Source organism: Gymnoscopelus braueri, assembly GCF_963280865.1.
Source record: "Gymnoscopelus braueri genome assembly, chromosome: 20".
Taxonomy (NCBI): Eukaryota; Metazoa; Chordata; class Actinopteri; order Myctophiformes; family Myctophidae; genus Gymnoscopelus; species Gymnoscopelus braueri.
Window position 1 is genome coordinate 26,605,509 of NC_137622.1, and position 12,298 is coordinate 26,617,806.

Sequence of the window (12,298 nt, forward strand, 5' to 3'; positions counted from 1 at the left end):
ATCTGGATTATTAAAACACACACATTACCCACTTCGGCCATTTGAAAATAGATGCAACACATTGTGAGCTTGTAGATCTGCTATTTTCAAAAGATTTCTATACATTTTATACATTTGAAACTTTTACTCAAGTACATTTTTAATTCCAGACTTTTACTTGTAATAAAGTACATTGCAGTATTGATACTTTTACTTAAGTAAAACATGTGAGTACTTTTTCCACCACTGGTGTTGAGGTGACATGAGGACGGAGATCCTTGAAAATGAACCGGACCAGAGGGTTGGTTGGGTCATTGGATATGACACCAAGTGTCATGATATGAAATGACACCAAGTGTCATATCCTTTGGTGTGCGAAGGCCAAGCCAAAATCTCTCTCATGTATTCATATGAGCAAAATAAATGTTATTTATGGTATAGAATTTGCCTGTATTTGGCATTGTACACAAACTACAGCGCACTTTGTTTAATTCATATTTTTTTGTGTACACTGTACAGTATAATTTGCAATAATGAATGTGTGGTTGTCAGAAAATCCCAAGGACTTATCTCATCGCATATCATTTGCGATACCCAAATGAAGTTATTCCCATCCTTCAAGCTATGGGAACCACTGGCTTAAAGGATGTTTTAGTCTTCGGTGGAACTTGATTTATGCTATATACACCCCACAAAATGCAATGTTGCTGTGTTTACTAATGTAATTTGGCCTTGTTCCCCTTTCACACTCTGCATAGAATGAAACAATTTAACAGGAAACTAGTTGCACCTTGCAAAATATAGTAAAATATTTATTAACAAACGCTGACAGCACTCTGCTCAAGATGTCGCTTTAATTTCAGCTCAAATGTTTTAACAACGGTTACCACACACACGTTTCAGACTAGAGTAGATTTATAAAGCCATGTTACGTTTCTGTAATAATGTATGACTTTGAACCCATCATCAGCTGGAAATAGAACCAAATTAGAATTTCTGACACTTTAGATTTAACAGAATCAATGTCCTTCCTTATAACAGTGACCTTTTGACCCCTCATACTGGATGCTCCTTAAAGGCTGACAACAAAGGTCATAGCTTTTTTAATACACACCTATACACTTGGACCCATTGAATAAAATCCAAAAAGACCCATCACTTATTCAAGATTGATACAAAATGACAAAAATAAACACAAAATGGGAACAATGCAATGTCCATATTCTGGGACCCAAGTCCATCATGCTAGGCTCTGCCACAGAGATGCACTTCTTCCACTCGAGTGGGAGAGAGAGGATCACACCAGCTATCACTGTAGAATCATCTTGAACCTAAATGTGAAAAATAAATATGCAAGGCATGAATAAAATGGATGAAAACATTTGGCTATGACTGATACCTGTTATAGAATCAGAATCAGTTTTATTGTCACATCACAGGTTTACAAGGTAAAGAAGTGGGTGAAATTCGTTTTTGTACATCGTTCCCATCGCAACGTTAATTTCCATAGAAAGAAGAGGGGGGGGGGGGAGAGAAGAAGAGGGGTGGGGGGCAAGTGGGAAGGAGATCAAAACAAGAGAGCAACAGAAGGCCAGACAAGTTATCTACATATTTACAAAGTACCTGAAGTGCTTGTCTGTCATAACTCCTCAGACACCCGACGGTGTAGGAAAAAAAGAGAAGGCTAAAAAATACTAAAAAGATGGAAAAACGTTGCGACGCTACGGAGCTAGTACAAGAGCAGCCTTTCTCCATGGCGCTCCCAGTAAAGGTATAAGGTAATTACATTTTTCAAAAGTAGATTATCTGAACTAACCTCGGAATCCACGGCCACCACGGTCTCCTCCTCTTCCTCTGAATCCTCCTCCTCCTCCTCGGCTGAAGCCTCCTCCTCCTCCTCGACCGAAGCCTCCACCCCTGCCGCCTCGGAATCCACCTACACCAGAGTGGAGCAGACTGGGTTCAAAGCACCACTCTCTCTTAGCATGTCCCCTAATGGTTTAAAGCCTGGGTAGCTATGGTGGGAATCATTCCTAATATCCAAACTCTTGTTCTAGCTGCACAGGAAATGTAACATCTACCCCGAAACAGTATTATGGTACGATCACACAGAATAAGAATGAAGCGCAAGTGGGTGAACACGTCTAGATGCGTCACTACTCACTACAGGCACAGCCACTTCAAAAATACCGATCAAATATGATTAATGCAAACCTGCCTGGGCCAAGTGTGACATTGACGAGCAGTGCAACTCTGTGCCAAACACTGAAAAGTTGAGAATATTTTACTAACTTATGTGCATCTAAAACCGCTAGAAAGAATGTGACACATTGCACAAGAGAGGAGCAAACTCCAGGCTTACCGTACCATAAGAAAACAACGTTTTTCTCCAATACAGTAGTACCGCCCTGTTTGACCCCCCATCTACTTTGTCTTTGATTGGTCAGAATGCATAAAATGTTTCTATGTTACGATTTGGTGGTAGGTCGGCCATACCACTCCAGACAAAATTACTCTACTCTAATTACTGCTACCACTTCCTCCCCTGCTGTGCAGTATGATCTCCACTTTAGTGCAATGATCTAAATGTTATATTACACAGGACCTGAGGACTAGTGTTAGCTCTTAACATTTATTGTCATAAGTCAGAATTTCTCACCTCCGCGATCACCTCCTCTTCCTCCTCTACCTCTAAACCCTCCCCGGCCTCTTGGCGGTCCTTTCTGCCCTGGTGGCAGAGGGAGGAATCGCTGAAGTGGGAGAAGTTTCATTGGGTCGACATAGAACTGTGGGAGAAGAAATTGTGTCAAGAAATTACTGCAGTCCGACAATTTGTTCACAACAATATAAACAGTTAAAATGTTTTCCATTGTAATGACGGACATCAGGATTTCCCCCAGGAAAGGTGGTCAAGGACAGGAAGCACTTCGCTAGGGCTGCACAATATGGACAAATGGTGCCTGAGTCGGTGAGTGAATGTGTGTGAATGGGTGAATATAATGCACTGCTTTGGATAAAGGCACTATATAAATGCACCATTTATTTCCCATCCTCCTGGTGGGGGCTCCTTACCTTTGTTCAACAAGACATGAAAAAGACAGGCATCAACTTACCTTCTGCAATTTCTTGAATGAAGATGCCTTCATATTTTCTGAGAGCTTGACTGAAAAGTACTGTGGGACCAAGTTAAGGAATAACACAAAACAACCAAGTAATACAGTTTTGTGATCTCCCAACACAATTCATATGCTGACGAGGGGTCCTGAGATGCAAATGTCGAAAACAAAAAGGATACAAAGTCACGCAGCTGGCCAAAAATCTCATCCACTTTCCCAATCTGCTCCTTGTTCTCCAGATACACTGGGGCATTGAAGTAAGGAACCTTGTTTTCTTCTGTGGTACACTTACACACAATCTCATCCTCACATGGATGCATGAACTCTCCCAGCGCTGCAGGGTACATACAAATAGAATCAGATGGGAGGGAAGGTAGAGAGGGAGAGGTCAGAGAGAGAGAAGGAATTCCATAAAGCCTGTTAGGTCTGATTTATTTATTAGCTTATTGGCTGTGTACTGAAAATATAAACACATGGATCTCTTTTTAGCACACCACACCAGTGCACAAGTAAGTATAATAATACCCAGAGGGAGAAAACAAAATAGTCTGTGAGCAATCTTGGCTGGGCCACGCGTGTCTGTTCGCCATGTTCAGTGGTGTTAATTTTACACTTTGGACAAGTTTGGGACGGTGGAAATGTAAAACTCCCCCCTTTTGTTTTATGGACAGACAGCATAATTGGTGATCAGTTCACCTCACGCTCTGAATTTGAGCTGATCACTTAACCTAAAAGGATAATGTCAAGTAATTACTAAACTGCAAATAGTATCAAGTGGGGATCAACTTACCAACAACATATTCTGGGGGACCGTAGTCTTGGAAACCACCTCTGCCACCACGGAATCCTCCTCCGCCGCCGCGACCACCGAATCCTCCACCGCCTCGACCACGGAATCCTCCACGGTCTCCACCACCCCGACCACGAAATCCTCCACCGCCTCTGCCTCCTCCTCGATCAAACCCACCTCCTCCTCTTCCTCCACCACCTCGATATGACATTTTCTTTATAACCTCTGATCAAAGACAATGTACAAAAGTTGCAGCCACCAGATTAGCCTAATATTAAGACTCAAGTGTAACTTACACTAAAGGTTTAAGGAATGTTACTCTTACAGACAACATGAACTCGGGCTCCATCAATTGTTAAATTCACCTTGTTAAAGATGAGCTTAGCTAGAGGTGATATAAATATATCCATTCATATATATTCACTGGTGATAGATCTTAGCTAGACAGCCAGTATTGGGCAGCAGTAGATTAGCTATAACTAAAGTACTAGCTTAGTGAATTACATTTCCCAGTAGGTTGTGGGTAGCATCACTACTTTCTGATAGTTTATACATTTTTTCACCGTTTAGGTGGGTAACTTCACAAAAGCTACATCGCATCACATTTCCAGTGGCACATTACAATTATAGCACAACAGAGTGCAGTTCGTCCATCACATCAAAGACTCACTCAATGGCATAACATGTCCTCGTCCACATTACCAACTCACTCAACGTGCATGTTCAAATCATGTCTACTTTACAACTTATTTGACCATTTCCTTTTCTTTTTTTTTACATAATAGCCAGCTGCCACTCGACCTGCATGCGCTTCAATGAAGACATCTACTTGTAGTGTAGCTACTAGCTACAGTAGCTTGATACTTATTTCTAAAGAGAGCTTTTAGTGTAACTCAGTTACTTTAGAATTAGATGAACAGTGACAAGCTATACATTTCTAATTCATCTCATTCCTTTGCAGTGGTGGTAAAGTAACTAATTACATTACTCAAGTACTGTACTTAAGGTACTTTACAGGAGTATTTCTGCATAATGAGTACGTTCTACTTGTGGTACTTTAAGCACATTTTGATACCAATAGTTTTGTACTGTTACTCAAGTACATCTTGAATTCCAGACTTTTTGAGTATTTCTACATTGCAGTATTGATACTTTTATTCAAGTACTTTTTCCACCACTGCTGACTTTACCAAGCATGCTTAGCATTGTTGCTAGTTAGCCTGCTGCTTGTGAACTAAAAACTATGAATGAAGCCCATCTGATGTTTTCTAACGAATCCAAAAGTTGACTAAAACAAATAACAATATTGGCCTATTGTAAATATATTCTAGGTAAGATTAGAATATTAGAAATATACTCACAAACTTTTCTCAGCTGGTTAATGTTTAATGTTGTTCAGCTCTTCGTCTGTACTCTGTACCATGCGACCACCACAACACGTGGAATTGAATTACTACCGTAAAGATGGAAGTGTTGCCACATTTTCGGAGAGAATTAAGCAACCATGTCTATGAAAACAAGCCCAGAAGGGACTAGGGCCATAACACAATTCTGGTACAGGTGTCACACAATACTTCCGTGGACATATTCATCTGGGACAAGCAACAACTACACTTTAGAAACAAGCCCAAAAAACGCAACCCGAAACTAGCAACATTTTCAAGCGACTTTACAGAAAAACAAGCCCAAAGTCGCTTATAATAAGCGGACATGGCAACCCTGATGCAGACGATCTGGTCAGACTGTCGTAAAATGACTCAAAGTTGTGAGATATAACTGGATATTTCTGCTTGTGAGAGGCCTGACATAACAGACTGCAACCAATAATTTTCAGTAATTATCTATATTTATTTTAAAAAAATCCCAGCAACATATTTGTATTTTAATTTTGTTCATTTCAAGTGACCTCTAATATATCCATAGTACTTCTAAATAAATAGTAGCCTCCTCCACCTAATTAGTGATCAGAATGCAGACAGAATCGATTTGACTGTAGTAGATCACCGTTTCATATAGTCAATGAAATGCTTTTAACATACAACCCAAATAATGATAGTAATACATCATTTCAATGCTTGCATCTACATAACGCAGGCTGTGGATTAGGATGCTAACATCCTCCTAAACAAAAGCAAAGGTTGAAACCACACCAATTTGTCGTAATTATGGTTGACAATGCAAAACTCAGCAGTCAAGACATGAAGTCAAGTTTTTATTAAGCTTTTATTCAATCGCTTTAGGTCTTTAAAGAAATCACTACCATAGATCAACCACTTGGTGGCAACAAAATACAACTGTCCACAAAGGTATTTGGCAGATTTTCCTTTTTTTTTTACCACATCCAACAAAATAATATAAAAAACATTAAACAAAGTTAAACAAGAAATAAACGTCTTTAGACTTTTTTGTTCACTCAATCACTTCACACATTTCCAACGTTATCTTCATGTAATTGGTCCTAAATCATAGTTATTACAAGATGGCACCATTTCCGTCCACTCAGTCTGCGTCAGCCGGAAGCGTTGAAAGGGAGGAGTAGGACGGAGACACTACATCCCGACGAGCAGGTTGGTGCCTTGCATGGTTTCTGCTGCCATCTGTGATTGAATGTGTGCGTGAAACTGTGAATGTGTGAAGAATGGAATGCACATTGCAAAGCACTTTGGATAAAGGCGCTATATAAATGCACCATTTATTTACCATCCTCCTGGTGGGAGCTCCTTACTTGCAGGTGAGTCAGTGGGATACAGTGGGGGCACATGTTTTAAATTGCTACAGAAATGTGTATCACCTACATTGTATAATTTAAATAATGGGTTTAAATAGGACCCTCAGGAATACATGTCTTTCTGGCAGCTCTTGCAACCAATGAAAACTCCTTGAAAACAATGGGGAAGTCTGCTTACTACACAAACAGATCTACTTGTCACATCATGGCGTCAAATACAGCTCACACACCCTGTGTTGCATGTCATCCCATCCATCACTGCTACCTTCTCTTCCATGGCATTCTGCACCATACTGTCCAGTAAAGCAAACATGCCCTGAATTAGAATTGTTCTTGCTTTTTATAATGAAGTGAGAACTCCATATATTACATAATACTATAACATGCTATTGAAGTTATCATTTGTCCACTATCCCATGACAAGATCTCACAGGCTTCTTTTGGATTTGGAACCCAGTACTTAAGAACCACACACAACAACAAGGAGGTCATCTTCATGGGTGTATCACTCCATGGAGAGCTGCACACTGTCTGCTGGGCCCTGCTGCTGCTGGTCAAACTTCCTGGCTGAAATGGTACAGGAGGAGAAGCTCAGGTTATAGTACAATGTATGATGTCATCAGGTGACAATTTTTGGAAGTTGGTCACTGACAGTGAATTAGTGACAGACTTTGTGGGCTCATCCTAGCCGCAAGCAACTTAGATGCTATGATGCTAAATGGCATCTAGAGTTGCAACACAAACCCTTGACAGCCCATTCATTGAAACCAAAAAGTCCTATCTGATTGTATTAAACAACGTTAAACTCATCAACCTTGCAGCTGTATGGAAAGCCTGGGTTATCCTCTTTGTATCTGTCAAGTTTTTGTTTCATAGACTAGAAATCCACCACCATAGACCACGTTATCCAACTCCCATTCATCCACACTACATTCTACAGGGACACTATAGAGAGCATCCTGAGCAACTGCATCTCTGTCTGGTTTGAAAGCTGCAATTCATCAGACTGGAAGTCTGTGCAGAGACTGGTGAGGACAGCGGAGAAGATCATCGGGACTTCACTGCCTTCCATCAAGGACATTGCTCACAACCGCTGTCTGACTAGGGGCCAATAATATCAGGACAGACCCCACCCACCCACATCATGGACTGTTCACTCTGTTGCCCTCTGGCAAAAGGTTCCGCAGCATCCGGTGCAGAACAGCCACATTTTGCAAGAGTTTTTCCCCAAGCCATCAGACTTGTGAACTCTAAAACAGTGAAATTGTTGCATGACAATAAAGCTACAGTATCTATCTATTTATATATCTTATGAGCTACTTAACGTCGTTTAATACAATCATGGGCTGATTCCCCCTTTAAAATATTAGATAAAGGATACAGAATCAAAGGAGGAAACGGGCAAAGAAAGGGCTGTCTATCCTTATCCTGTGAATTGCTCAGATGCTCACCGATTGAGTACATCTCCAGTTGCTGTCGTAGGCGGACTTTCTGCAGGCTGTCATAGAAGTTTGGCTCAGGGTTGACGCCCACAGTGGGAGGCAGATAGAAGATACGCATGATCTTCCTCTTATTTCTGAAAAGGAAGAATAGAGACAAGCATTAACCCTTTCAGACCGGGAACGCATCTGTGTGTCATTTTTAGATTTCTTTGGGCTATTCAAAAATAGCAGATATACAATGAGCTTGTAGATCTGCTATTTTTTTAAAAAAAATCAGGATTTTTTCTCTTTTCATATTTTTTAAAGCAAAAAGTAAAGTAAAAAAATTTTTGCTTTAAAAAAATATATCCAAAGATTTTTTTAAAATAGCAGATCTACAAGCTCATAGCGCAGCACTCAAGCAGCACTAAATTCAGTCCCATCATGATCTACCACTGGATTCGAGGGGACACTACTTGCAATTGGTACAGAAAGTGGTTTATTTTATTTCCAGCCGTCTAATAAAAAAAAACTACTTGGAACCAGTGGTGTAGACTGGAGTAAAGTACATTTGCACAAATACTGTACTTAAGTACAGTTTTTAGGTATTTTTTACTTTACTGAAGTATTTCCAATTTTCAGTACTTTTACTTCTAATCCATTACATCTCAGAGGCAAATATTGTACTTTTACTCCACTACAATTATTTGAAAACTTCAGTTACTAGTTGCTTTGTAGATTTTGATTAGCTATTATTACAAAGCCCTATCTATGCATACATACTTGGCCTATTTGAAAACAGCCAATCTGCAAGCTCGCAACGCGTTGTGAGCTTGCAGATCTGCTATTTTCAAAGCATTTATATACATTTGGAAACTTGTGAAATGGGACATTCTGCAAAATTAGTACTTTTACTTTCAGTACTTAAGTATGATTTTGAAAGGTTAAAACCGATATATTATTATAACTCTCTATGGTTAAAACTCTTCTTACTTCCTGGCATACATCAGCAGGCCGAAGCTGACCAGGATCACCAGCAGGTAGACGTTGGTCGCCTCATTCCACGCCTCGTGCACCGAGTAATCCAGAGCCTCGGGTTCGCTCCCCATGAGCCCGTGGCCGGCCATTGCAAACAGAAGACCTAGAAGGAAGGAACACTTTATTATGTGTATGTATCTGTGCGTGAATAAATGGTTGCAGTTAGCGTCTGATGCTAGGCAGCCATAGCACCAAAACAAAGTCCAAACGTCATTTCCGCCTTGATTAGCTCCACTACTGTTGCCACTTAGTTGCCAGGTTTTGAGAGAGTAACACGATGCGACGCGTTGTGAGCATAGTTTTAAAAAAGTAGATACAAAAAAAATCATCTCTAATAAGAACATTTTGGGGGGGAACATTTTAACAACACAAAATGTGTATGGGGTCCCTGGCATAAAATGTTTTCAGATGGGGGGGGGGGGGGGGGGGGTCCGCAGACAAATACATATTCATTTGGGGGTCCTTGACTTGAAAAATGTTTGAGAACCACTGGTTTAAATATTACACAGCAAGCCCAAAATAAGCAACTGCACTTTAGAAACGTTTTAAAAAAACGCAACCCGCAAGGCCGCAATTAACTACCATTATTTACAAGCAACTTCACAGAAAAATAAGCCCAAAGTCGCTTATAATAAGCAGACATGGCAACGTTGATCATTTCCGCTATTCCATAATAATAAGAAAACATTTGGTATACATAATTAATTTGATCATTATTCTAGCAAAATTTCACATACACAAATCCAAATGTAGTCATTCCAATCAAACCTTCTTTCATTGTGTTTGAGATTGAAGCCAAGAAGTATATTAAATCAATTTATGACTGAACTTTGTGTTCACTCTGTAATGTTTTCTGTTAGTAAATCCCCCTGGCTCTGTCTGATGTTGTTGTATTGTTGTATTAATAACTTTTTTGGTTTGTGTTTGTATTGTATGTCGTGATTTTTATAAATAAAGATGTGTGAGGGGGAAAAAAATATATGATATATCTCTATATTCATTATTGTGACATACACTGCCCTCTAGAGGTTGGTACTTGTATAGCAGCCGAAAACCTACTGTATTTGTTAAAGGAAGGTGCTGTTATGTTTTGAAATAAAACTTTTTGTTTGCTATTTGTGTATGTAACAGTGGTCTCGTCATCTCAGGTGGGTAACCAATTTAATCTAATCAGGAGAGAGAACCCATTTATCAGCTTCAATTTCTTCATTTACAATTTACAATTCAACTTTATCATGTATGCTCTCTTCCATTTGGCGGAGCCAGGTTAGTATCCTCTCTCCTGACTGGAGGAAATTGGTATCCCTACTAATTGTATTTTCTGTTTACTAACGAGTTGGAGACAGAGAGAGACTCCCATTACGGAGTAAACAACACTAAAGCAATGATTACTGTAGGATTAATGGGAATATACATTTGTCTCTCTCACACACACACACACACACACACACACACACACACACACACACACACACACACACACACACACACACACACACACACACACACACACACACACACACACACACACACACACACACACACACACACACACACACACACACACACACACACACACACACACACACACAGAATAAGATAAAACATTTTTTTGAACAAAAGGACCAATAGGGTGCCACAACCTCATTTTATTACGTTTACAATACATCATTGTACAGTGGACCACAGTCAGAACTGCAGTCTCACCATTGATGCTTCTCCGGGTACATTATATCCAGTCAGCGGGTGAACATTGAATGACTACCTTTCCATAATGACAAATATAGTAGAGGGACATTAACAGAAATACTGACGGACAATATCTGCAACAGGTACTTCTAAATGGAACCAAATTGACAGGGTTGGATTTGCAGTGGGTGGCACTATTTTAGTATGCAAACTTAAACCCATGCTATACCAACAGAAAATAGGAGCATGTGTACAATTTCAACTTCATAATAGGGAAGAATGCTTTTCATTTAACTTTTTTAATGTTAAAAGTGGATCCATGGGTCCTGGTAAAAACTCATTCCAGAGCCCTGGCCAGTACAGAACAGTGGCCCTGGACTTCAATCAGTTCCTGTTGTTGGGTTTCATTCTAGCTGTCTGGTCAGGGACTAGTTAAGACTTGAAATATCAAGGGACTGCGATTAACTATTGACAATATAAAACTCATAGCAGCATTGGTCCCCAGGACCAGTTGAAAACCGTCAATGGGCTCTAGATATCATAGGTAGGCTGGAGGAATCAGACATAGTTCAAAACAGGCCAGTGTTTGAGGATGGATGAGGTTATGTGTTGCTCTCCCCAACATCATTAGTGGATTTGCTCAATATTTCAACCAAGACACATTTTCTAATGTATATAGAAAACATCTGTGAACCCACTTTTAGTTTTTGACCCATAAATGGAGAAACATAGGTGAGAGATAGGAATTAACTGGCATCATGTATACGTAGACAAATGGCTCTGTTGCATCGCACAGCAGATATCACCTTTTTTCCATCTCAAAATTTTATTTTCATTTCACTAGTCAAAATAGAATTCTAATTCATCACTACTGAATGCACAAGAATCTTTTTTCATCTCCGTAATTGCTTCAAGCAATAACTTCATTAAGGAGAGAGAAAATAAAACAAAGCAAAGGCCCACTATACAGAAAACGTTAGAAAGTAAAGCAGATTCTTGATAATAATTGTGTCGTGGGACAGTGTTATAAAGGAGTACTACAATAACTAAAGAAAGAAAGAGCAAAACATTGTCAAAACGTTACTCTGAAGAGATCGGATGACATTTAACCTGAAACTCCTTTTACACCAGGTGCTTTATCAATGTTTTGCCGTTTAATGTTACATTGTAGCAATGTAAATGACATTTTCTTTGTGGCATACAGGTTCACACATCTTGCTTTTATATGCAAATGCTTAAGTAGAAACCAGTTCAACTTAACAGTCACACAGATCAAACACTGATGGCAGCCAAAGTGGCTTACTGCTGTTTAGAAGAGCAAAAAAAAAAGTATCATAACAGTGAAAATCTTAAGCTCAACTCTCTCCTTTATATTCATACAAAAAAGCAACTCAAGGATAAACAGAAAATAGAACAAAAAAGTAACCGGTATTCTGGAACACAAAGAATAACTGGCATAAAGCAATGTTGAATGGTGGGGGGGGGCAGGTAGACACAAAAAAACGATGTCAACCCACACCAAGACAAATTAGGCCTG

The 12,298-nt window shown here is 39.6% G+C and overlaps 2 protein-coding genes across 2 annotated transcripts; both read right to left on the minus strand.

Annotated features, from left to right (window-relative positions):
• Positions 1-763: 763 nt before the first annotated feature.
• gar1 (GAR1 homolog, ribonucleoprotein) lies at positions 764-4,110 on the minus strand. Its single transcript, XM_080416042.1, has 6 exons — positions 3,886-4,110; positions 3,275-3,429; positions 3,093-3,152; positions 2,639-2,765; positions 1,796-1,915; positions 764-1,310 (listed from the first exon to the last, which is right to left on the minus strand). Exons 1-6 carry the CDS (start codon positions 4,094-4,096, stop codon positions 1,300-1,302), a joined length of 684 nt encoding a protein of 227 aa, XP_080272168.1. The 5' UTR covers positions 4,097-4,110; the 3' UTR covers positions 764-1,299.
• A 1,974-nt stretch (positions 4,111-6,084) lies between these two features.
• smim19 (small integral membrane protein 19) lies at positions 6,085-9,293 on the minus strand. The gene is made up of 3 exons (XM_080416545.1): positions 9,028-9,293; positions 8,065-8,189; positions 6,085-7,180 (listed from the first exon to the last, which is right to left on the minus strand). The coding sequence occupies exons 1-3, from the start codon at positions 9,159-9,161 to the stop codon at positions 7,119-7,121; spliced, it is 321 nt and encodes a 106-aa protein (XP_080272671.1). The 5' UTR covers positions 9,162-9,293; the 3' UTR covers positions 6,085-7,118.
• Between the last annotated feature and the right edge of the window lie 3,005 nt (positions 9,294-12,298).

Coding starts and splice junctions, on each gene's coding strand:
- gar1 (XM_080416042.1), bottom strand. CDS start 4,096: ATGTCATATCGAGGTGGTGGAGGAAGAGGAGGAGGTGGGTTTGATCGA. Junction 2,766..3,092: donor CATTCAAGAAATTGCAGAAG/GTAAGTTGATGC, acceptor CTTCTCCCACAG/TTCTATGTCGACCCAATGAA. Junction 1,916..2,638: donor AAGAGGAGGTGATCGCGGAG/GTGAGAAATTCT, acceptor ACTCTGGTGTAG/GTGGATTCCGAGGCGGCAGG.
- smim19 (XM_080416545.1), bottom strand. CDS start 9,161: ATGGCCGGCCACGGGCTCATGGGGAGCGAACCCGAGGCTCTGGATTAC. Junction 8,190..9,027: donor CTGCTGATGTATGCCAGGAA/GTAAGAAGAGTT, acceptor CTTCCTTTTCAG/AAATAAGAGGAAGATCATGC. Junction 7,181..8,064: donor ACTGGAGATGTACTCAATCG/GTGAGCATCTGA, acceptor GTACCATTTCAG/CCAGGAAGTTTGACCAGCAG.